General features: G+C 48.4%; 1 protein-coding gene across 2 annotated transcripts; it reads left to right on the plus strand.

Annotated features, from left to right (window-relative positions):
- The first annotated feature begins 1760 nt into the window (after positions 1–1760).
- On the plus strand, positions 1761–25466 carry LOC116952563 (voltage-gated potassium channel KCNC1-like). 2 transcript variants are annotated; one of them, XM_032972025.2, is made up of 6 exons: positions 1761–2823; positions 4170–6367; positions 7890–8079; positions 11631–12668; positions 13798–13995; positions 18847–25466. In XM_032972025.2, the coding sequence occupies exons 2-6, from the start codon at positions 5771–5773 to the stop codon at positions 18993–18995; spliced, it is 2172 nt and encodes a 723-aa protein (XP_032827916.1). In that variant the 5' UTR covers positions 1761–2823; positions 4170–5770; the 3' UTR covers positions 18996–25466. The 2 variants fall into 2 exon arrangements, with proteins under 2 accessions (XP_032827916.1, XP_032827924.1); XM_032972033.2 differs by having other exon boundaries at positions 1761–2680.

Below are 25466 nucleotides of genomic sequence, written 5' to 3' on the forward strand. Positions count from 1 at the left end.
ATTTATTGCTCATCAGCTACTCCTGCTCTCTAAATTTCTGGCAGCCAAAATTATTGTTAATTCATTCAAATAATTTTACTAAACCACAGTTACTGCTATTGTTTTATCTCTGCGTGCCTCCAAGCAACTGAAAGATTCCACTTTAATAATTCCCATGGCACGCGCAGTACCTCAGCCCCACAAGCAGCATGTCCATGTATTATTAAGAGAGGCCACGAAGTCCTATAAGTCGGCCCGGCACCCTCGGTAGCTGTCCCCGACCACCTAAGCGCATGCAGGTGTCTATGGGCCAGCAAGGGTCTCACTTTGGCCGCTGTGGCAATGGTCTGGTCGGGTTGCTCCTTCGAAGGGGGCGTCGCTCTCTCTCTCTCCCTCTCTCTCCTCTGTTTCTATCCCTGAGCAACTCACTGGGCTCCCAGGTGCCTCCTCCACCCCGGTTCTCACCGCGGATCAGCCGCCCCATTCTTGTCGGCTAAAGGGGCCCAGCGTGCAGTCCTTGTCACACCACTGGCCCACACCCTGTGTAGTGCTCGTGTCAGTATGCACTCTTGCGCCTTAAATAAATCTGGACTCCAAGATATGTATTTGTGTTTACGCCTCTGTGATATATACAAACACATCCCCCCCCCTCTGAACAGTCGATTAACAATTACAACCCTTTGTCAATCCTCTGTTAGATGATGGCCTCTTCTTGCCGTGTCAGTAATGGGGAGTATTTCACCATACTTCACCATGGTTCTGAATATGGACTCCGAGCTTGAGTATTAGTTATGTCGCTGTCCATGGTGCTGAATGTAGTCTCTCTGCAAGCATTTGTCCTCCGTTAGCTAGATGCTTATTCGTGTTTCTGCATGTGGACTCCGTTAATATGCGTATCACCGCAGCCGCCTCAAACGCACCTGAGCGACCACTCTCTCCCCAACCCCTCGCTCGATTCCCTCGCCACTGAACACTCCGACATGGAGTGTTAATGCGCCGTCGTCTGACGATCACGCAACGGCGACTCGCTGTCCACATTGACGGCAGGAGGCAAAGTTTTAATCAACTCACGGCGCATTCAAACCTCACGATACGTTATATAATAATAATAAACACCACCTGTTTGGAGCCGGAATGTGATGACAGCGGTGTTGTTGCTGCTGCTGTTTCTTCTGCTGCGGTGATCATGATGAGGGTAGCGTACGGAACAGCTGCTGCCACAGCTACTGACTATTTATGATCATGATCGTAATCTGGTCGGCTGCAAAAGCGTTTCCTAGCAACCATTGCTTCCTCTATAGATGCAGTCATTAATTATATTCCTGGCAATCCTTTGCATTGTGATATGTTTACAATGGTAGATAATGATCATTAATAACCTTTAAGCTATATATGTTTTAATTATTCACATCTACTCAGCATTCTGTACAAGCCACGAGATGACGATCATGAAGGCATTATACAATGCGCATACATGAGTGCTATTGTGAGAAAAATGCATTATGTGGCGATGCTGCTGGGTTAGTAGTGGTACACAATAACAATGAACAAAAACGTCAATAACACTACTGTTAAATGGGAAAAAAAATCAATAGGCGACGTTTCGGGCAATAACGCTTCTTCATTGCACATAAATCAATTGTAATAAAATGAGGCGTGCGTGGGCGGAACGCAAGAACGCGCTGGGCCTCGCGGTTAAAATGTTTTCGTATTGGGTCACTCACGCACACGGGTCACGCACGTGTGTGTGTGTGTATACGAGCACGTGTATGTGTATGTCTGGCCACCAACTCCCTCGTGTGCCGTGCCGGCCTTCATAGGTGCTCGCTAACAGCACTTGCCCCAACCGTCTGTTAACGACTATATGAGGGATATTTGTCTCTGTGGGTACGAGGAGCGGTGGCGCAGTGGTTACAAACCCGGCGACACAAATTCGATTCCCGCCCACGGCTAACATGTACGTATATTGAACTTTTTTCGCACCGTACAGAGCCAAACCGTGCGAATCGGAGGTGCGCGCGAGCAAAATGAGAGCCGATCTTGGGCTTCCCCCAGGTCAACGCGACCTCAAGACGAGTACCTGTTGCGGTTGTCCAAACATCAGCCCCGGGAATATCGGGGTTGGGAAGAGAAAGGCGCCCCGGCGTTCTGATGGCAACAACGCACTGCACCGCACCCCTGTGCGCATGCTGGCCTCAACAGGTGCTCGCTGACAACACTCTACAACACAGTCTATTGAGGCTTTCCCGGAGGGGGGGGGGGGTTTCTTTGCCTTTGTATTTGTATGTACGTGCTCGCGCGCGCGTGCGTGCGTGTAAGTGACATCACGCGTAGCCCGGCAGCAGCAGCAGCAGTTTTTCCCTGCGCGCCGAGTCTTCGTGGTCCTCTCAGCCACAGGTCTCTCTCCTCTCTCTTCGCTCTCTCTCCCACACACGAATACGTCGTCGGCGACATAATAACAACAACAACAACAGTACTGCTACTAGTAATACGGGTTTAAAATAAAACGTAAATCGATATGGCACTCAAAGACTCTGAGCCACCGCAGAGGTAGAGCGGACACGATGCTGTCGCCCTCGACGGTGTCACCGCAGCGACAGCAGCCGCCACCGCCGCCGAGGTTAAGAGATAAAATTTTGAAATCATAAAGTGACGGAGCCATCCCAACGTCCGTCGCCCGGAGCAGCAGCAGCAGCAGCAAGTAAGCAGCTTCCCAAGACTCCCGCCCGTGTTGTCGGCTATCGGAGAAGGCAAGAGACGCGGCAAGAGACGCGGCAAGAGAGAGAGAGGAGAGCGATAGTCGTCACAGGCACGGCGCTGGGTCCTTTTGTTTTTTAACTCGAGGTGAGAATTTGTAATGCCGTGTAATGGGGGGGGGGGGGGGGTGGGTGTCAGTATGCGGTGTGTGTGTGTGGTACAGGCTGTGTGTGTGGGGAGCGGTGGTGTAGCGGTTAGCTGCGCTGTGCTACGAACCCGGTGACCCGAGTTCGATTAGCGCTCACGGGAGGTTTATCTGAACCGGTCCTGGGAATCCCCTAGGTCGACTCAGCCTCAAATGAGTACTTAGTGCGGTGTATGAATATCGCCACTGGGGAGACAAAGGCGGCCGGGGGTGATTTCTGGCCACCCATCTACTCGTGTGCCGTGTCGGCCTTCAAAGGTGCTCGCTAACAGCACTTACCCGAACAGCCTGTTGCAGGCTATACTGGGGGATCTTTGTCTTTGTGTTCACACGCACGTTTATTTTAGGTAGGTGTGTGTGTGGTGTTTTATGGAAGTGCTCGTGGTTTGTTGTATATTTTGGAGCATGCGGTTGTTATAGGTGTTGCAATCGTACAAACAGACATGCATGTATGTACCAGACTTGACTCGATAGTCCGTGAAGCTGAATAGTGGCAAATTTTGGATTTGGTTTTGATTGGTAAATGTATCTGCGTGTGGTTGTGTGTGTGCGTGTTTGTGCGTGTGTGGTTGTGTGTGAGTGGGTGTATGTGTGTGTGTGCGGTCACGCATGTGTTCATATCCGAGTGCATGGGCATGTGTTAAGATGAGCGATTTCATTTGTGTGTGTATGTCTAATAGGTGCTCGCTAACAACACTTGCGCAGCAGTCTGTTTAAGGCTATGTGCTGAGGGGGTGGGGGGAGTCTTTGTGTGTATTCATGTTCACCCGTGCCTTCTTAGATGTTCATGGGTGTATATGAACCTGCCGTCTTCATCGACTATGCTGCATATTTATGTATGCCAATACACAACAATGCATTGAGAAATGTGTGTTGTGTGTGTGCGAGTACGTTTATGCATATTGGTGTGTATATAAGAATTGTGTATTCTGTATATGATTACGTACGTGTACACGGTATAAACGTATCCTGGTATATGCAGAGGAGATATGTTACGCCTGAATGTTGGCATGTGTGTGCGTGCATAAACAAAACAGAAGGTGGAGCTCTTATGTTGATTTCGTAATGGGTTTGCCAATGTGGAGACGATATCTATTGAAAGAGAAGCTACGGGCTTAATAATCATTGCTTCGTTTTTTTTTCATTTAAAAGAGCAATTATTTAATGGGGTTCTCCAAAAAAAAAAACCCCGGCAAAAACCTTAACCCCCTAACCAAGGCAGGGCAATCGAAAGCGTTCACTGTTTTCTATTGGGGTGGGTTTTTTTTTCTGGCCTCTTTCTCTCCAGAGGCGGGCGATCAACAGGCAGATCACACGCACGCACCGCACGCACGCGCAGCACATGGAGAGAGACACGCGCACACAGACGTAAGGCTCGCGCTGACACACGCACACACAGACACACGCTGACACGCGCGCGCAGGAAGCGACGCGCGGACGCGCCGAGACAGAAAATCGAGACAAAGATCCCTCGGCTAGCCTGACAGACTGTTGCTGGGCAAGTGCTGCTAGCGGGCGCAGACACACACTGACACAATACATTGACGCGCAAAGTACACGCGAAAGGCGTACAGACCCGCACACGTATACATACTGGCACACGGACACGCAAATACACACGCGATACACGCACGCAGACGCAGACACATCGCACACAGACCACGAACAGAAATACAGACACACGCATGTGGACCCGCACAAGCACAGCCACGGACACACACAAAGTCAACAACAACAACAACGTACGCGCCTCACCTCGTGCTGTGCAGTGTGTGTGTGTATATGCTCACACGCGCACACACTTACGACCAATCTGACTCCCCCCGTTTACCTGTGTCCGTCTCTTGGCGGTAGGCAGAGTTGAACTTCCACATACGAGATAGCAACGACCACCACCAACAACAACAACAAAAACACACCGAGAGACGGGCGAGAGACACAACGAGCGAGTTGTTGGGGAAGGTTGAAGCTTGAGCGAGGTCGAGAATAGGGCGAAGAGGTGGGGGGGGGGGGAGTGTGGAATAGGAAAGAGAGGCGGGGACATAGAGGTATTAATAGGGGCTTGGAGTGAGGACACGTGGACTGAAATCAAAAAGACAGCGCAGAGAGAGAGAGAGAGGTAAGGCGCATTAGGAACGAGCAAGAAAGAGAAACAGAAGACCAGGAAATTCTAGAATAGCAGTGAGCAGAGAAAGCGGCAGGAATAACGTTGGCTGGGGAGATTGAAGGTGAAATATTTTTTTCCGTATATGGGAGCTGAAGATGGAATGAAGAGAGAGAGGGGGGAGCACACGATATACGGAGGAAATATACAATGACTTAGGAGAGGGGGGGGGGGGTGAGAGATTAGAGCAGAGGTTAGCAGCGAGAGGAAGACGGGCACCCGTTGGTCTGGCTTCATCCTTGTGGGCAACGTGATCGGGATAGTTTATAGATAATAAGAGAGCTGGCGAGATTTTGGTAGCGACTCGTAGAGACACAGGGTCACGTCTCGAATGCGTTGCCTCTCGGCTTGGCAAGGCGAAAGGGGGGTAGAGTTAGGCGGGACAGAGGTGGGGAAGTGGGTCGTGGTTTGGGTGTAGGGGCGACGTTTGCCTTGTGAAACGGGATAGTTGTTGGTGGTGTTGTGAAGTCGCTGCCAAACTTAAGCCTCAGCCACCACCAAATGCGTTCCCACCACCACCACCACCACCAAAATCACAACCACCATCTCCATTCGCAGCAATAGCTCACCACCAACCAACCACCATCATCACCACTCCCGGCACTAAGCATAACACCACCAACACCACCTTCGGCAGCAGCAGCAGCAGCACCAACCAACCAACCACCACCATAATCACCACAACCACAGCCCGGCGAGCGCTGACATGTCTAAAGCGCCACGCCATGATGAGGAAACACGAGCCGCCGCCGAGCGAGGAGCGCGTGGTGATTAACGTGGGCGGCACGCGTCACGAGACCTACCGGGGCACCCTGCGCACCCTGCCGGGCACGCGGCTCGCCCGCCTCGCCGACTCGCGCGCCCCGGGCGGCCCCAACTACGACCCGCTCACGGGCGAGTTCTTCTTCGACCGCCACCCCATCGTGTTCGCCATCATCCTCAACTACTACCGCACGGGCAAGCTGCACTGCCCTGCCGAGGTGTGTGGCCCTCTGTTCGAGGAGGAGCTCGCCTACTGGGGCATCGACGAGACGGACATCGAGGCGTGCTGCTGGATGAGCTACCGTCATCACCGCGACGCCGAGGAGGCACTCGTCCAGTTCGAGAGCCCTTACTTGAACGGCGCCGACGGGCAGCAGCAGCAGCAGCACCACAACCACAGCAACTGCGCCTCGCACGGGGAAGGAGTCGACGATGGGCTTGAAGACACGACGGGCACGTCGCCTTGCTCGGGCAGAGGGGGCAAGGCACGCTGCTGGGGAGTTTGGCAGCGCAGGGTGTGGGCGCTGTTCGAGGACCCCTACTCGTCACGAGCTGCCAGGGTAAGCTGAGAAGGGAAGAAAGCGACACTTTTTGTTGGCCTCTTTTGCTTTTTATGTTTTACTACGCCGAGCGCCGTGTCATCATGGTAGGGGAGATTGATTTTCTATATATATGATGGTGGTGGTGTAGAGGTGGCAACAGGGTGGCGCTTGTGTCTCCCGGTGAGAAGGCCTAGGTTTGATTCCTGACTTTGGGGAACTTTCTGCGTGGAGTTTGTGTGTTAGCCCCCCGTCATTCTCCTGTATCACACGCTAACCGCAGCAATTGGTATTCGCCAAACATCCCAATGCTGAAAGTCCACTTGCAAATGTACTCGATTGGCATTGCACACCGCAGTAACCTCGCCCCTCCCCGCCGCCCCTACTGCGAAAAAGTGTGGCCGGATCCTCGTGAAAAATAGTCTTAAGATACAGCGAGGCTATCCTGGGTGAACCAGCATCACAACTATGATGATGATAATAAAATAGCTTCACCATCAGGGGTGGACGGGGTGGTTGAATGATGGACGAGGTGGGGAGGGGATGTAGAGTCAATAGGTAAGGATTGTAATATGCAATATGCGATACATAATACATCATCATCATCAGGAGCAGCCGTAGTCAAGCCATGGTTGAATGCCTCCCCAAGTCGCCGCCAATCTTTATGACCGACGAGGCTCCTCGCCACCGGGGGCTTCGGACTTGTCGCGGCTACACTGAACGCGAACGTGCCACGACGTCTCCCTCTCAAGCTGCTCTGAGCTTCTCATTCGGTGTAAAACGGCGCACGTATTAATACTACCACGAATAACAATCGTCTATTTGTAAACGTGACGACAATCTTGTCGGATGGTGGAGGGTTACGGACAATAATATTGTCATAAAACCGCTGCGTTGCCACGCCCAAACATAACATGTGGATGAACGCATTGGCCATGATAACCTACGGTTTTTTTTTGTTCAAATAATTAATCATGATTTTGCGCTGATCCCTGTTTGCGTCGTTGCTGTACATTATTTGTATTTGGCTTCCATCACTTTGGTGACCCAGCTGACTCTTGCAAACGTGGGCGCCACGGTGGCGAGATGTTAACGACCTCGCCCGGTGTACAGGAGGTCGTGGGTTCGATCCCGATCCCGACCCTGACGCCTGCTGTAAATTTGGAGTTTGCATGTCTTTCTCTCTCTCTCTCCCCCATGGTCGCGTGGATTTTTATCCAGGTCCTCCGGTGTTTCCCCTCCACATTTAGAATCAACATCACGCGTGTAGAGTATTTAGCTGCTGTAAATTTTCCACGTGATAAGCCCACTTCGTTGAGCCATCATTAGCGACAGCCTGGTCGCTTCTGAAAAAGAGCTATATAGCTCAGTGGGCCTTACCTGGTAAAATAAAATGTAAAAAAAATATATATAGTCCAGTTGAGTAATATTTTATAGTTTAAGCTCATGCTGGTCTCTTGAGTGGTCACGTGCTCAAACAAAATCAACTTGAAACGTGCGTGCGAAACGGCTGCCCTCGGTCTCCTCCCCCCACCTCCGCCAGTTCATCGCCTTCGCGTCACTCTTTTTCATCATGGTCTCCATCACCACGTTCTGCCTGGAGACCCACGAGTCCTTCAACATCGTGGTTCACCGGCCGCACGGAGATGCCACCACCACTCACCACCCGCTCTCCTCCTCCTCCTCATCCTCCTCCAACGTCTCCCTGATGGGCGTGATCCAAGCTCCTCAAGGTGAGGTTGTTAACATAGCAAAAATGTGTCCGACCGGAAATTCCTACAGTCGCCATACGTAGAGTCCTCTAGCGTGGCAGGGGGTCCATAGAAAACCCCAAAATTGGGGCACGATAACAGTTAATTGCTAAACAAACTTAAAATATATCGTAAACGCAAATGTGAATGAGTGAGGAGATGCGAAGTGGTTTTTTTCCCCATCGTGCATTCTGCTCGAGCTCTTACGCCATGGGCTTACATTTTATACAAAATGTGTTTTGATTTGACTCTAAGAATTTATAGGGAGCGTGGGGGGGGGGGGTAGAGCCGTCAACTCCGTGCGTGAGATGATGTCAGAACTCCTACAGACAGCACAGCATGAAATAATATCAGAACTCCTACAGGTAGCATATCGTGAGATGATATCAGATATCCTTCTGGAAGCCTGGCATGATATGATATCAGAATGTATCAGCAATTGTACTGGCAGCATGACGTGAGATGGTAGCAGAGACTCCTACAGACGTGAGATGATATCAGTTATCTTTCAGGCAGCCTAGCATGATATGATATCAGAAGGTATCAGAATGCCTACAGGCAGTATAGCGTGATATGGTAGCTGCGACTTCTACAGGCAGTATAGCGTGAGATGGTATCTGATACTTCAACAGGCAGTATAGCGTGAGATGGTAGCTGCGACTTCTACAGGCAGTATAGCGTGAGATGGTATCTGATACTTCTCCAGGCAGTATAGCGTGAGATGAAGCTGTTTCCAACCCCTGAATGTTGTCGTCTTTCCACTCCTGGATGAATGAATGCCTCCCATCCTTCAAAGCTCCGGGTGATGTTTTTCTTCCGTTTCACTGCTGCACATGAGTTGTCCCTCACGCCATTCGGGGCGTGGTTGTCTCTCTCGAATGTCCCTGCAGTTATCTGTCCGATATATGTGTAAACAAAAACGAAACAATATATATTTTTTATTTTACCAGGTAAGACCCACTTAGCTATATAGATCTTTTTTAGAAGCGACCTGGCCATCACAAATGACAGGTCAGCGAAGTGGCTTATCATGTGGAAATTTAGAGAAAACAAATACTCTAAACGCGTGATGTTGATTCTAAATGTGGGGGGGGGGGGTTCGAAACCCGGAGAAAAATCCACGCGACCACGGGGAGAGAGAGACGCGCAAACTCCAAATATACAACAGCAGGCGTCAGGGTCGAAGTCGAACCCACAACCTCCTGTATACCAGGCAAGGTCGTTAACATCTCGTCAGCGTGGCACCAATCTACTGTTTGCACGTTGTGACCACCATCCCAGAACAGACATTATTTTTTTAATTTAGTAAATGTTAACTTTTGTGGAACACGCCACCTGTGTTTTATCTCAACTCCAACTCAGCGAGCTGCTATCTCCAAAACAACTAGGACGCCCACGCTACGGCCTAAGTATTGCCGAAGAGATGTGCACACACCTCGGGGAAGGTGAGAGTGATAATTAGGTGTCACTTAATCGATAATTAACGAGTGAAAATAAATGGGGTTCACATTCATGAAAAGTCCTTTGTAGGAGCCGCATTTTGCACCTCTTCATAACTCAGTACCCTGCATATTTATGACACAATGATCATGACGAAAGACCCAAAGAACATCACCTAAGAGACAACTAACAGGGTCCTTTGCCTGAAAGGTCGCCGATTATATATTTAAAGGTAGTGTTATTGATGAACGTGTGTTTTGTCTCCAGCGGAACGGGTGTGCTGCGTTAATTCGACACGTCCATGGGATGAATCGACGTATAAAGGTCTCATCTGCTCACCGATGCCTGCACAGAAAGAAAAAAAACATTCCCAAAGTCTGGGTTTTACACTCAACTTCCCTACGTCCCAGCTCTCAGAATAAAACGTGTTAGTATGACTGTCATGGTATTGATTAGTTTTTTTAAAGAATCCCTCTCCTTGACGCCCGGTCACTCATAGCGATTTTGATATCGCGTCACATCTTGACACATTTCAAAGGGCACTCCCAGTGGCAGCTGTCCCTGTGTGGCAGAAGGTAGACTCAGCAGGTGGGCTGCAAAATGGGAATTGGTTTGGCAGTAGGGGGGGAGCTATGATTTCTAGGTGTAATTGCAAACTCTGCTCTCCGTAGCAGGGTTGGGAAAGTACTCCCCTCTAGTGTGAATAGAGGTGACACGAAAGGGCCTCAGAAGTAGTTCTGTCATATCCTGTTCGGCCTCTAACGCGGAGGGTTGAACTCCTCTAAGAGAGAGAGAGGGGGCGATCATAATAGGGCCTTTTGTACATGACACCGACAACTAAATTGGGATAAATTGGCAGATTTCGTATTTTTTTCTGAATCACGCATTTCATTTGTGCAACAGGTCACCTGTGTCACACGCGGTGCCTCGATGGTGTGAATCCTGGTGCCTTTTTTGTCTTGAAGGTTCAGGGGATTATTCACAAATTGCAATGGGCCCTCGATGCCGCAATTGAGAACCCCTAATTGCATAATAAAAAAAGATAGAGGTGACCGCATGGCTCAGAGGTTAGAACAGTGAGTCTGAGGGCCTTCGGTTGATTCCAGTTGTCCTCCCGTACACAAACAGGGTTCTCAAGTGTGGTTAATTCGAGCGTTTAAATCCCCGTCACCAATGAGGGCAAAAGAACCCACTGACGTACAAATTAAGATTTACACTTGATTTAATGAAAATTGCTAACCTCTGCGCATGAAAACAAATTTATTGGTTTGACAGTCAAGGAGAGAACATCTCTTTACGTGGTACAAGCGGGCTAGCAAAGTGCACTGTCGACTGTCTGGATGAAAAGGGTCATCGGCACAGATTTCAGAAGTAGTTCTGCGATGTATCCTTCTGCAGGCCATTGTCTCGCGAGGGTTGTGGACGGACACTTCGTCTCGCGAAATGACCTCGGTCGGACAAATTAAAATGAACTTGTGAGAGTCAAAATGGTAAATAGACCTGAAGAAAGTGCATAGAGTACTAACAGTACTCGTATTATTGCAACACACATGACAGACGTGGAAAATACCCATGCGTTTGTAAGAGGTATTAATTAACACCAGCATGGGCTTTTCACGGGCAATCTTGCATCAGCTTGCACTTCAGGAACGTTTAAAACCTGTGTCAATATCGCCAAAGTAACCGCATAAAAACACAAATGTAGACTCTCCTCTCAGCATATGGCATGGGTGTGACCCATGTCTAAGCCATATCAACTCGCATAGCACCGAACTTTTGACGTTGCAAAATGCAGCAATGCACACTCGACTAAGTGTCAACATTTAGCCGAGTACAAAAGCTCATTGACCCAGAAGATCTTTCCACACCTGGCACACCCCAATTAGAGCTGTGGCTACTAATCACTTGCCTACCCCACACCGATCGATCACAAACCAGGAAATAATTAAGAGAGCAAGGTATTCCTGCCTGGGCGTCCACTCAAAACGCTGCAACTCGTTACGGTCCTTCTCAGTGTCACGCAGCTCGCGATTAGTTGAATTTGTCTGTTGACCGAGCTGCCATTCTTCTCAAGATTGTTACCCTCTCTCCAGGTTTCCCTCTCACGACCACAGCTGTCGCCACCACCACCACCGCCACCGTTACCACCAGCAGCAGCAGCATGGACATTTACATCGACCGGCACCCGACGCTGACGTACATCGAGGGCGTGTGCGTCGTGTGGTTCACCTTCGAGTTCCTGGTGCGCATCGCGTCATGCCCGGACAAGGCCGACTTCGTCAAGAACACGCTCAACATCATCGACTTCGTGGCCATCTGGCCCTTCTACCTGGAGGTGGCCCTCAGCCACGTTTCGTCCAAGGCGGCGCGCGACGCCCTCGGCTTCCTGCGCGTCGTTCGCTTCGTGCGCATCCTGCGCATCTTCAAGCTGACGCGTCACGTCGTCGGGCTGCGTGTCCTGGGCCAGACCCTGCGCGCGAGCGCCAACGAGTTCCTGCTGCTCGTCATCTTCCTGGCGCTGGGCGTGCTCATCTTCGCCACCATGATCTACTACGCCGAGCGCCTCGGAGGCGGCGACGTTGACGGGGGCGGCGGCTCCGTTCCAGTTGCGTCCCACGGCGGCGGCGGCGCGCCTGCCGAAGACAAAAGCACTCACTTCAAGAGCATCCCCATCGGGTTCTGGTGGGCCGTGGTGACCATGACGACGCTCGGGTACGGGGACATGTACCCCAAGACGTGGCCCGGAATGCTCGTTGGGGCGCTGTGTGCACTCGCCGGCGTCCTCACCATCGCCATGCCGGTGCCCGTGATCGTGAACAACTTCGGCATGTACTACTCGCTCGCCATGGCCAAGCAGAAGCTGCCCAAGAAAAAGAACAAGCACGTGGCGATGAGGCCTCACGTCGCGGCAGCCGCTGCGCTGCCTCCTGCCGTGCCACCGCCTCCTCCTCCTCCTGCCGCGGCTGCCATTTGTCATCGCCGCCACCATCCCTCGGTGGTCCACTCGACGAGCTTGGCGCACGTCTACTGCAGCGTGGAGTCCAACTCGTCCACGCTCGTCAACCCGGCGTGCCGGAAGGCGACGGCGGAATTCTCTCCCAGAGCGGATGGAGTCAAATTCTCCGATGCAGGTGGGTCGAGTCATGGCTGGGGCTGCCACTAGCCCTGGTTTTCACAAGATTCCAGGATCGTACACTTGCTGCGGCAGTTGCCGTCCTGGCAAATCTGTAAGTTTTCCCAAGGCATTTTAACTCCCGGGTTTTTGTCAGTGGCGTAATAACACCACTCAAGATAAAGGTTTTACATGTAGCTCTACCCTGTTACGATGTTGTGAGATAATAATCTTATTCACATGATACGTCCTGGATTATTGCACCAGGGTGGCAGACTGGTAATACTCGTGCCTAACAACAAGAAATTCCTGGGTTGGATTCTCGACTTGGGTTTCCACTCTGTGTGGAGTTTGTATGTTCTCTGCCCCTGTTTAGCATGGGTTTCCTCTGGGCTTCTCCAGTTTCCTCCCATAGTTACAAAAAAAAACCCGTAGAATTCAACTGGGTTATTGGCCTTGAGATCCCAATGCTGAAACATTATGCAATTGGAATTCCACACAGCAACAGTTAGAAACTGACAGGGCACTCACGAAGAAGTGCCTTGAGACTCAGTGAGACTCTCGCAGGTATACAAGTTTAAATTGTCCATGAGAGGTTATTTTTTTTTGTGGTCGGATCGCGTGAATATAAAAATGTGTCGTTAAACACGCCACCACCCGACTCAGCCAATTAGCAAAGATTGTCACGTAAACAAAACATGCTGTTCATAATAAAGGTTTTTGGGTTAGATCGCGTTATTCATAAATGTGTCGTAACCCTCCACCACCCGACACGGCCAATCAGCAAAAAAGTGTCACATTGACAAAAGACAATTAGTTCACTACTTTAGCCCACCGGTGTGTTGAAGAGTGAATCCACAACATTTACAGTTTGAATACGACGTTTCGCTGGTAATTAAATCCAACATCGTCGGGCAATTCGACAGAATGGTAAAGCCCTCACCTGCTCCCGGTCTTAAATAGAGCAGCAGGGTGACGTCATCATTTAACTCATTCAGGTGCAGTAATTATATAATCGATTGGTAATCAGTCAATGATTATGATTAGTAATGAGTTGTAATGTGTGTTATTATTACCGAACCAGAGCAACGTCAATGTGACCGATTGACCAGCAGGGAACACGCGGTTACCTTTTATTCACACCCCAGCGACGACGGTTCGCGCACCAGCCGCGCCCGGCGGCGATGAGACCACGGGGCAGGCTGACGAGAGGTGTTCCGTGGAGACGCCGCCGTCGCCGGCAACGTCCCCGACACGACCGGGGAGAGCGAGACCCTCCCGCCGCCTCTTGCTACCCGTCGGGGACTTTGTGGGGGGCGTGGGGCCGGCGGATGGAATCTCGCACGGTGAGTGAACGTGGGTGGGGGGGAGGGGAGTGAATTGTAAAGTGCATTTAGCGAATTTTGGGTTTTCAGTTTCATTTATTTGGTATAGCCCCGTGAGCCATTCGGCTCTTGAATCGGTTGCAACCACAACAAACAAGAAGCAAAAACATGAACATGAAAACATATTAAAGTGACTATGTGTGACTGTGCAAACAGAAAATACAGGAAAAAAACAGCAAAATATTCCTGAAAAAGCACCGTACACCAACGCTGTGTGCAAAAATCCCAGAGGGATGCAAGTCAAACAACAACAACAACAACCACAAGACAACTTAGATTAAGGCCATCAGTCTAACTCCGTACTACAACAAACAAACATGGCTGAACCAAAAAACGTTTTCGAAATCAGGCATAGGTTAGCTGCATATATATGCGAAATTGCAAAAACTTAAACCGCACAGAGCGAGGGGAAGCGTGTACATGCTCAATACACTGTATACGAACTAAATCAAAAAAGAAAACCAATATAGCAAAAAATACTTCAGTTTGCGGTCTTAAAAATCCATTAAAATGGCTAAAATAATGTTAATTTTTCAAGCCTCAGTCCTGTATTATTAAACTTTATTTGACGCACTTGACCTTGGGGTACGTGAATGGGATAAACATAAATGAAAACCTAAAGGATGGAAATAGTTTTAAGATTTTTTTGAGATCTACGGCATTTCAAGTTCAGGTAGCTCAGGAATCGGTTACGGATTCGTGAGCACTTCCATCTTGTACCGTGTTCTCATTTCCCAGACATGTTGTCAGAGCTGTCATCGCCCGTACAGTGTTGGGGCGTGTAACCCGTTATAAGCTAACACGCTGTCCAATCAATGTGAGGCCCTCCCCTTGTCGTCAATGTGTCAGGGATTTGTTCTTTGCCTCTTCCACCTCTGCGAATATTGCGAGACTGTAGTACGACTTTTCCAGATTTCGTTTATTTTTTATTTCTGGCTCGTCCCGTGTATCGTTGGGCACGATGTCCGACGCATCGCCCCACCTGCCGGGAGTTTCCTTCGTCCTGAATTTTGCTTTGTTAATCACGGTTGTTGAGCGCGGGTGCAAGGCGCAAGGCGAAAGGGACAATGGGAGGGAATTCCATTGTCGGGCAGCGTGAGGGATTATATAGCATTCCCTGTTGGAAGTGTTTATGGTTCTTGCCACCGATGAACGATCGGAGAGCTGTGCAGCACAACTGTGAAACCCCACGCAGTCGTCGTGCAACAGGTTTATTTGGTTTGTTATATTCTCAATGCCAATTGTTTTTTTTTAAATTGGTTTCGTGTCATGTAATTACCAAGCCTGTTTGCAAAGCGCGTTGAGATAACCTAATATTTGAAGCGAATTTTAAATAAATCAATCCTGCTTTTTTTTTCCCCCTCAAATATTTGTTTATCATATACAGTGAGGGAAAAAAAGTATTTGATCCCCTGCTGATTTTGTACGTTTGTCCACTGACAAAGAAATGATCAGTCTATAATTTTAATGGTAGGTTTATTTGAACAGTGAGAGACAGAATAACAACAAGAAAATCCAGAAAAATTCATGTCAAAAATGTTATAAATTGATTTACATTTTAATGATGGAATTAAGTATTTGACCCCCTCTCAATCAGACAGATTTCTGGCTCCCAGGTGTATTTTATACAGGTAACAAGCTGAGATTAGGAGCGCACTCTTAAAGGGAGTGCTCCTAATCTCAGCTCATTACCTGAATAAAGACACCTGTCCACAGAAGCAATCAATCAATCAGATTCCAAATTCTCCACCATGGCCAAGGCCAAAGAGCTCTCCAAGGATGTCAGGGACAAGATTGTAGACCTACACAAGGCTGGAATGGGCTACAAGACCATTGCCAAGCAGCTTGGTGAGAAGGTGACAACAGTTGGTGCGATTATTCGCAAATGGAAGAAACACAAAAGAACTGTCAATCTCCCTCGACCTGGGGCTCCATGCAAGATCTCACCTCGTGGGGTTGCAATGATCATGAGAACGGTGAGGAATCAGCCCAGAACTACACAGGAGGATCTTGTCAATGATCTCAAGGCACCGGGGACCATAGTCACCAAGAAAAGATTGGTAACACACTACGCCGTGAAGGACTGAAATCCTGCAGCGCCCGCAAGGTACCCCTGCTCAAGAAAGCACATAGACATGCCCGTCTGAAGTTTGTAAATGAACATCTGAATGATTCAGAGGACAACTTGGTGAAAGTGTTGTGGTCAGATGAGACCAAAATGGAGCTCTTTGGCATCAACTCAACTCGCCGTGTTTGGAGGAGAAGGAATGCTGCCTATGACCCCAAGAACACCATCCCCACCGTCAAACATGGAGGTGGAAATATTATGTTTTGGGGTGTTTTTCTGCTAAGGGGACAGGACAACTTCACCGCATCAAAGGGACGATGGACGGGGCCATGTACCGTCAAATCTTGGGTGAGAACCTCCTTCCCTCAGCCAGGACATTGAAAATGGGTCGTGGATAGGTATTCCAGCATGAAAATGACCCAAAACACACGGCCAAGGCAACAAAGGAGTGGCTCAAAAAGAAGCACATTAAGGTCCTGAAGTGGCCTAGCTAGTCTCCAGACATTAATCCCATAGAAAATCTGTGGAGGGAGCTGAAGGTTCGAGTTGCCAAACGTCAGCCTCGAAACCTTAATGACTTGGAGAAGATTTGCAAAGAGGAGTGGGACAAAATCCCTCCTGAGATGTGTGCAAACCTGGTGGCCAACTACAAGAAACGTCTGACTTCTCTGATTGCCAACAATGGTTTTGCCACCAAGTACTAAGTCATGTTTTGCAGAGGGGTCAAATACGTATTTCCCTCATTAAAATGAAAATCAATTTATAACATTTTTGACATGCGTTTTTTCTGTTTTTTTGTTGTTATTCTGTCTCTCACTGTTCAAATAAACCTACCATTAAAATTATAGACTGATCATTTCTTTGTCAGTAGGGAAACGTACAAAATCAGTAGGGGATTAAATACTTTTTTCCCTCACTGTAAAAAAAATAGATTTGTAATGGCAGCTCAACATAAAGGTGTCTAACATAATTGCACAAAGTACTTTTATTTTGAAGTTCATTTTCTTGGATTTGAAAAGGTGAGACATGTCATTTGCATGAGGAAGGAACGATAATTTTGTTGAAATATGTTCTTGGTTTTTTGTCAGTTGTTAAAATCCGCCAGTAGATTTTGATTGAGCTTCTTTAACAGCCGCTGTTTCCGGTGTACACAGAATCGTTTGTCAATGTAGAAATGCCCGTTCCTTTTTCTAAGTCCGCTTGTCCTGGTGAGGGTCGTGGCAGCAGCGTGTTGAGTCGAGCGATCCAGACCTCCCTTTCCCTGGCGACAGGCTCTAAGCTCTTCCTGGGCAATGTATCTTGGAGTCAAGACGCGTTTGAACCAACACCATTTTATTCCCATCATGGGATCTCATTTGCCAGTACCAAAATATGATAATAGGTTTTTTCCCCTTTTTTGGGGCAGCAAAACGGGTGTTAAGATGTTAAAACACCAAACTAAAACCTTTTACAAAGAATCATGTCTGCATTAACCACAATGCTTGTGGTCAGAATGCAAAAAAAAACATACTCTGATAATATATGCGTTAATAAAGAATTAAAGCTTTCGTGACTGCATAAATTACTCATTGGTTTTTTCGGTAAAGTCACATATGTAGAAATACCATAAAATTATATTAAAACAAATCAATCAGGTGTGATGAGGATCGCTTGTGTTGCGGTCGAAACGTCGTGATTGATATATCACACCTGATGAAGATCGCTTGTGTTGTGGTCGAAACGTCGTGATTGATATATTTTAATATAATTTTATGGTATTTCTACATACGTGACTTTACCGAAAAAACCAATGAGTAATTTATGCATTCACGAAAGCCTTACTTCTTTATTAACACACTTCTACGGGGAAGTTACCTTTGCAATTCTGTCCTAAACGTGGTGTGCCCCATACCTGCTCCTGCCCGCTCCCCGTTCCGCCTCTGCTGCGTTGCAGCAGCACGTGCTTCCTACTGCTCCTCCCCCCGTTTCTGCGGCTCCGCCCCTTTCTCTCTGGCCCCTCCCCCCACCTTCACCTCTTATTTAAGGCTTCTGTTCATCCGACTCTTTCCTCCTTGCTTCTCTGTCCGTCCTTGCCTCTTGGTGTCTCTGTATATGTACTTCTGCTGACTTGTACCTCGTATTTGTTCACTCTGTCTATGCTGGTAAGTTCAATCCAGAGGTTGAACACGAATTTTAACACTCTTCTGAAATTCGTGGTCCGTCAGGTAAGTGTCTAACTGTGTTGTTGACCTGACTGGTTGTGCATCACATATTTTTTTCCTAGGTTTGTTGAATTCTCGTCTCTCATCTTCTTGTTGTATTTACCTCCGTGATTTGTTTTTTTTACACCTGATGAGGATCGCTTGTGTTGCGGTCGAAACGTCGTGATTGATTTGTTTTAATATAATTTTATGGTGTTCCTACATACGTGACTTTACCGAAAAAAACAATGAGTAATATATGCATTGTCTTTGAAACTGATTGGTCCACACCAGAGACAATTTTCTTTTGAGCCTCGTCTCAAACGGTGTTAGACCAGCGGACGTTTATACGGCACTTGTTTGGATGCCTCAGCAACTAATCACATCTCATCTCAAATATTCAAAGGCCCCCCTCTCCTGTGCTCGAAAAAAGTAACTTGCCTGCAGCCTGCAAGCGGTCTTCATCCAGCAGCATTACGTTGGCAAAGGGGCTGTGATTGTCAACCAAACATTATTATTATCATCATCAGCAGCATACGTGTGAATGTGCCCCTCTGTTCACAGGCGCTCAGCGGTCAGTGGAGGAGACGGGAGGTCCTGGAGGCCACAGCTTGCGAGGTGCGACCAGGAGGACCGGGGCCGAGCTGAGCGAGGGGGTGAGGTGGGGGGTCATTGACAAAGCACGGGGGGCAGCGAAAGGAAGGCCCCTCTGATTGGTCAGCACCCGCATGTACTGATCCACGGTAACCTTTAACCTCTATGTTTAGAGCGCGTCGTGACAATGTGGAATTTCCACTGCCGGATCAGGGAGATATGAGCGGGATATGGGTCTGGCCTCAGTGCTCATTTGGGCAGGAAATCACTTTGAATTATTTTTGAACATAAATATCCTAAATTGCATTACACTCTCGTCCCCTCTCCATCCCAGTACCCCCGCCCCCCCCCCCCCCCCACAGACTTCCACTATCATAAATTTCCTCCCCGACTGCCACCACCGGTGACTGGGGGTCATTAAACAAAGCGTTCCCTGAGATTGATGAGATTGTTAATAGACAGCATAAACAAGTTAGAGCAAGTCTGTCCGCGACACATTCAACGCGCAACTTAAATTTTTTTACGAACCCCCCCCCCCCCCCCCCACCATCAAAGGTCACATGAAACAATAGCGCACTTCCATAAGCTGTCCTGAGCCAGTGATATTAATTAAAATTCCAGTGGAGACCGATGATTTCTTAATTTACCGCAGCGCCAACGACTTATGACTTACCCCGCGCCAAAGTTCTGCAGCCTCAAGCAGGACGTGTTCGTTTTATCGACTCTGGAAGGTCGATCAATTGAGCGAGCGGTGGTGCATTGGTCCGCACGCTGCTCTACGAGTCCCAGTCGCCCGAGTTCGATTCCCCTGCCACAGCTAACGTCGGTGACGGATGATGTCTGAAATCGGTCCTGAGATGCTCCTACACCAGACTACCCCGACGGGCGTGGTGAAGTATGGTCGAACAACCGCCACGACCGACAAGGTATGGGGAGGCCTTCGTCCAGCAGTGGATTGAAAGACAACTGTAAATAACAATACAATATATTAAAGCTTCAGATATATGAAGATTACATAGGACGCTTCATTTGTAGTTAAAGTAGCAAAAATATGGGCGTGCAGATTTATGAACCCGTAATCCATATAATCAAAGCTTTAGGATGTGGCACAGTGCATACATATGTATTTATATACATTATAAACAGGGTACTGCATCTCACATGACAATTTCTAAATTACGATAGAGTGTTGCGGGCATCGTCAAGGGTCTTTGAAAGTCATAAGGGGGTTACACTTGAGGTCTGCGAAGCGACGGGGTGTCGTTGATAATTTTCAAGGAAGTTTTAAATTTAATTTTCTTGGAAGGCCCCATGAGGAGGGGCAGGGAGGGGGTGATCACATGGGATTGGTGCAGAAAAAAAAGTTTCAACGATTCAGGTGTTCGTGCTGGTAACAGAGGGGGTCACCACACTTTGCCCAATTGTCACCACCAACTCTTTGTGTTGGTCTTTGCTTTCACCGGTGGTAGCGTCACAGCAAGACAAAGATCCCCCGTATAGCCTGTAACAGATTGTTGGGGCAAGTGCTGTTAGCGAGCACCTATGAAGGCCGGCACGGCACACGAGGGGGTGGGCGGCCAACACCACGCCTGGCCGCCTTTGTCTCCCCGGTGGCGACGTTTTTACACACCGCACCAGGTCCTCATTTGAGGCTGAGTCGACCTTTGGTGAGGCCCAGGACCGGATAATCGTCGTCTGGTGTTGGCCCTGAGCGGGAATTGAACTCGGGTGGCCGGGTTCGTAGCGCAGCGCGCTAACCGCTGCACCACCGCTCCTCACATCAGACACACATATATACATGTGTTCAATTTCACATTCATCAGATAAAACGCCATACACGAGTCTTCTACGCCAAAAGTCCGTGAGACTGTGACAGCGATCGTAAAGAGCTCGTATTTAAACCTCCGGGTGCATTGCTCCGTAACCACACCGTGGCCGTGGAGAGAGGAGCACGCTACCCACAATCCGTCTACAGCAATAGGTGAAGATTTGTTTCCAGCCTAGTAAGTAGCAACAAGAAAGAAAGGTTACACGGCAAGCTGCTTTGTCGCTAGCCATGTGCATTACTATATATCCCCCTACCGTCTATCGATAGGATAACCCTATAGCAGCCTTCATGCTAAAATTTCTGTCCTGAACATATGTATTCTGACCACAGCTGATTGGTGGTTATTTACAGGCGAATTAAAAAGCACTATACACTATTTGCCTTTTTCACACTATTGGTAGACATGCTTTACCCACTGCTAGCGAACGGCTTCGCCGTGCGGCCAATCGCAGTGGCACACAGTCCAGACGTGTTTCTCGCTTCTCCCATCCCACCTGACAATCTTCCCGCAACTGTTCCTGAGCCAAACCACACTCGTTTGGCCTCTTTCCAACTCGGGGGTGGGGGGGGTGGCGAGATGACGTGGAGATCTAAAAGATACAAAAACGGATAAACTCCTTTTGTCTGTCCATGCATTGGCCCACGAAAGCCTCAATGAGTCTCAATACTTGTTCGGGGCGGGGGTCTGCTACGTTTTGCCGTACTGCGGGGAGGGGGCGGGCAATGTTGCTATGATGTTTAACCAAATGGAGCCATTTGTGGGTTGTTTTTTTTTATTTGGCAAATTTTGGACCCTGGCGCCAACGCACGTGGCCTACTCTCCTTCGAGGGGGATCTTTTTTCTGTCGTCCACTGTAAAACTGGCGGACGCGCATTGTTACGGTTAATACGCCCGCAGTATTAACCAGGGCGGCCGTGGGGCTCGAAACCGCGAACCCCTGCAAACCAGCGGCAAGCGTGCTAACCCGCTCGGCCACGTCACCGCGCCCACGAAAATGCTCTATACTTGCCTTCATTTATAGCCGGGTCACTCGCATTGCGATGGCACACAAAAAAAATAAAAAAATAAGGCGGGTAGAAGCCGCTACGCGTTTGCGAATGAATTTTTTTTTATTTGAGACGCTGACACTGTTCAATCCTTACGCTATAGATCGTAAATATTCCACGAGCGAAGTGCAGTTTAGTCCAAAACGTGGTGGGCGTACGCACATGTTTGTTCCACGAGTGTCCCGTCCGGTGATATAATGTCGTGTCGATATCCGTGATGATCCGCACGGGACTGTGCACCCCGTCTGCAGCTGTACATCGTTTTGGCCGCGCACGCTGTGCGTTCGCGCTAGGAAACCCGTCGTGAACAAACGCTCCCTCGATCAAGACACGCACCTTTTGTTAGGCCGCTTTAAACTCGGGGGGGGGGGGGGGGTTCTGAATATGCACTCGTTATAGAATCTGCTCGGGAACCGCGTCGTCGGTGTTCATCGTCACGTCGTTTCTCCGGTCGCACCGCCAAGTGTTCGGTGGAGGAACAAGAAGGAGGAGGAGCGCTTTGATGCACCGCAAAGTAGGCTAGGCTAAGCTGCTGCCAGCACCTGGCGCCCTGGGCGGACCACTCAAATCGGCGCCCGCATCCCCACACCTCAAGGGCAGATCCAGCCTGAAGTTTTTGGTAGACTGGTAAAAAAAAAAAATACATGTCGCCCCTATTTTACGTTTAATGTCTCTTTTTTTTTTAAAGCGTATTTTTGTTTTTTTGTTTTAACAGAGGCATCATTTTTCGGTTTGTCTGTGCGTCCGTCTGTTCAATTAATGATTAATAAATTCATATTCCCTCTGAACGCGCACGGGGAATTGAAATAATGACGTCGTCGTTATTTTATTTGTATTTTTTTTATGTTTCTTTCCTCGAATTTGGAGCCCCACTCGTAACTTGGCGCCCCAGGCGACAGGCTAGTTCGCCTATATGGACGGGCCGCCCCTGATTAAAAAAAAAGTGTTCCCTTGGGAGAGGTAACCAGGAGGCTTAGCGGTCAAAGCATCGAGTTGGCACAGCTGGTAACCTGGGTTTGAATCCGGGCACCCACAAAGGGTTGCCACCTCTGGGGTGCAAGAACACCAGGACATATCACGGGAAGGAGAAGATCTCACATGTCTGGAGGAGGGGAGAACCCCATGTGTTGAGTGATGTATGATTACTTAAGAGTATACAGGTAGGTTCAATTGTAGAATGGGCATTGGGTGAAGAATGTCAACTCTCGTTAGTTGTATGTACCGAGGACCTGACAGCTGCATAACAAACAGCAGTAGCTCTCTTAAAAAAAAAAATTCTGGCAGGGGAGAGTGACAATGAAGATCTATCGAAGTGGTTCGCTGTTTATCTTCACTGAATGTGGTTCAACTAAGCAATGGCAAAGTGTCTTTGTTGGGTCGTTGGTTTATCTGCCTTCTTTCCTGCAGGGTTAATTATAGCTTATAGATCATTTTGTTCACGTGTGATTGTGGGTGGGGGGTGGGGGTGAGTCCAGATGTTAAGTGTATGCGTGTCGGATATAGATATTCTACCGGTGCGATGCTGCTGAATGCTGTAAATTACTCGAGTGCCATTTAGCTTAACTATCATCGCTACAGTGAGGGATCGAGCAATGCACTGTGTGACTTTTGTGACTTTGCTTTCATGTTTCCATGGTCCTCGACACAATGGCTCTGTCGTCGATTCAATGTCAAAGATTTATGGAGATACAAGCAAGCGCTAGAATCGAGGCTGTAATTCTGAAAACAATGTTTTACCTTAATCATAAACATTGAGTAATACTGCAGTGGTGTGCGACATACCAATCGCCGCATATGGTTTGTGCACAGAATTGTATTTCTTGACATGGCTCTCCAATGTGTTTTGGGGTTGTTACCGCATGTTGTCGTTCGGCGTGATGTCCAACGTTTCTCAAGGTTTATAAACGCAGTTCCTGAAAAGCATGTGGCGCGAAACGTCTGACATCACGCGGAACGACGTGCGGTACGACCAGAGAAAGCGCAGGAGGGCTATGCAGCACAACTGCCTTGCCAAGCGGGTCTGATATCATGAACCTCGCTGCACTTGGGAACTGAGTTATAATTTGAAGCCAGCCAGAGATATTTTATGAGCGCTGAATCCATCGGTGCGCTAAGCTTTGACCATTATGCCCCCTGCGAGATAGCTACCCACCGGGCCGCTGGGCACAGCCATTCATTCCAAACGTCGGGCAAAATGTCGACGAAAGTTGTGCGGGAAACGTTGCACGACTTTACGAACACCTTGGAGCGCGGAGATTATACATTCTGTAGGTTTTTTTTTACCACCTGTTGTCTATTTTCTTCCTGGTTTAGCTCACAAACTGTGCGGTAAGTTAGTCTCGGTCAAGACAGCCTTACAACAACGACGACATATCTACGAACGAAAACAGCAAAGCCACAACGTCGTGGCTTTGCGGAAGGCTGCTGCGGCGACTTCGCCCCGCAACAACCACAACGACACCGCGGGGCAATCGTAACTCTACCCGTTTGTATAACTTGTCTCCCTTTGCATTTATAGAGCGCCTCGGCTCAAGGCCCTTGCCATAATAGTTTAAAAGCGGTAACCAAACATGAGAATGATTTAGATGGCCACTTGAACGCGCACGTGCCAATATTCTATCTACACACCCAGAATTTCCCGGGGCCTAATCTGCCGCAGTTAATGAACGCTGCCCATAAACTGAAAGCGAAACTTTTTATTTTATTTTACCAGGCTAACGCCTACCGGGCTATGTAGCTCTTTGTCAGAAGCGATCTGGCCACGGATTATAGCTCGAGGTGGCTTATCGTGTGGAAATGAAAAGCAGCCAAATGCTCTACACGCACGTTTCTGAATGTGCAGGATAACGTCTCGTATCAACACAGAACAACAATACAGCATGCTGAGCAATGAACCGAGATGTCCACAACAATCCGACCTTTTCACCTCTCCGCCTGCCATTCCTCAGTATACAGCAAGTCAGATACATGCCGTTACGCTGTATATATATACACATATTTTTCACGTTTAACTGAGGTGTTTTTTTGTTTATCACGGTGATGAACAGAAGACTATTACAAGGCACCCATAGGGGTTGGACATTATGCAGCCATCACTGTATACTAATAAAAATAATGTATTGTCTGTACATTAATATATGCATCGTACGAACCCATAGCTTTTGAGAAGGGTTTTTTGTTGTTGTTGCTGTTGCAAGCTTTATGAACATATTGCAGTACGCAGGGTAAACACGTTAATTACTTGAACGTAAAATTCCCCCAGGGGTTTCATTTGCTTTGGCGAATTATCACAACAACGGCTTGGAAACGAAGTGCACGTGTACATATGTTTTTCTTTCACGTTACTGTAAGGTCGTGATTGTTCATCTCGATGATGTGAAATGTAAAACCGCTACAATCACTGACCCAACCCTGCGCTAATTGCACACCCCTCTTTGCAGGAACCCATGGGAATTGGAATTTGTTAGAGCCGTGATTGGAAAAAAAAACATGTTTTGTCTCTACGAGTATTGTATTGTGTGTACAACAAGAGTGTACAACAACAAACTCCATTCTGTGCTTCACAATGTTGCGTCTCGTGGCAATGTCTCTCGCTACTTCTGTAGGGCTGTGATTCTTACCCCTCTTGATCAAAAACAGTCAAATTTCTCGTCCTGTGCATCTCGATGTTGTCTCTATCAAACGCGTCGAACAATAAATTAAAAAAGAAAATAAA

This window comes from Petromyzon marinus, chromosome 3, assembly GCF_048934315.1.
Source record: "Petromyzon marinus isolate PM22_M1 ecotype Great Lakes invasive population chromosome 3, UKy_Petmar_22M1.pri1.0, whole genome shotgun sequence".
Taxonomy (NCBI): domain Eukaryota; kingdom Metazoa; phylum Chordata; class Hyperoartia; order Petromyzontiformes; family Petromyzontidae; genus Petromyzon; species Petromyzon marinus.

Excerpts from the sequence above, each read along its gene's own strand:
- LOC116952563 (XM_032972025.2), top strand. The coding sequence starts at position 5,771 with ATGATGAGGAAACACGAGCCGCCGCCGAGCGAGGAGCGCGTGGTGATT. Across the intron at positions 6,368-7,889 it reads ACTCGTCACGAGCTGCCAGG|TTCATCGCCTTCGCGTCACT; the intron begins GTAAGCTGAGAA and ends CACCTCCGCCAG. Across the intron at positions 12,669-13,797 it reads AGTCAAATTCTCCGATGCAG|CGACGACGGTTCGCGCACCA; the intron begins GTGGGTCGAGTC and ends TTCACACCCCAG.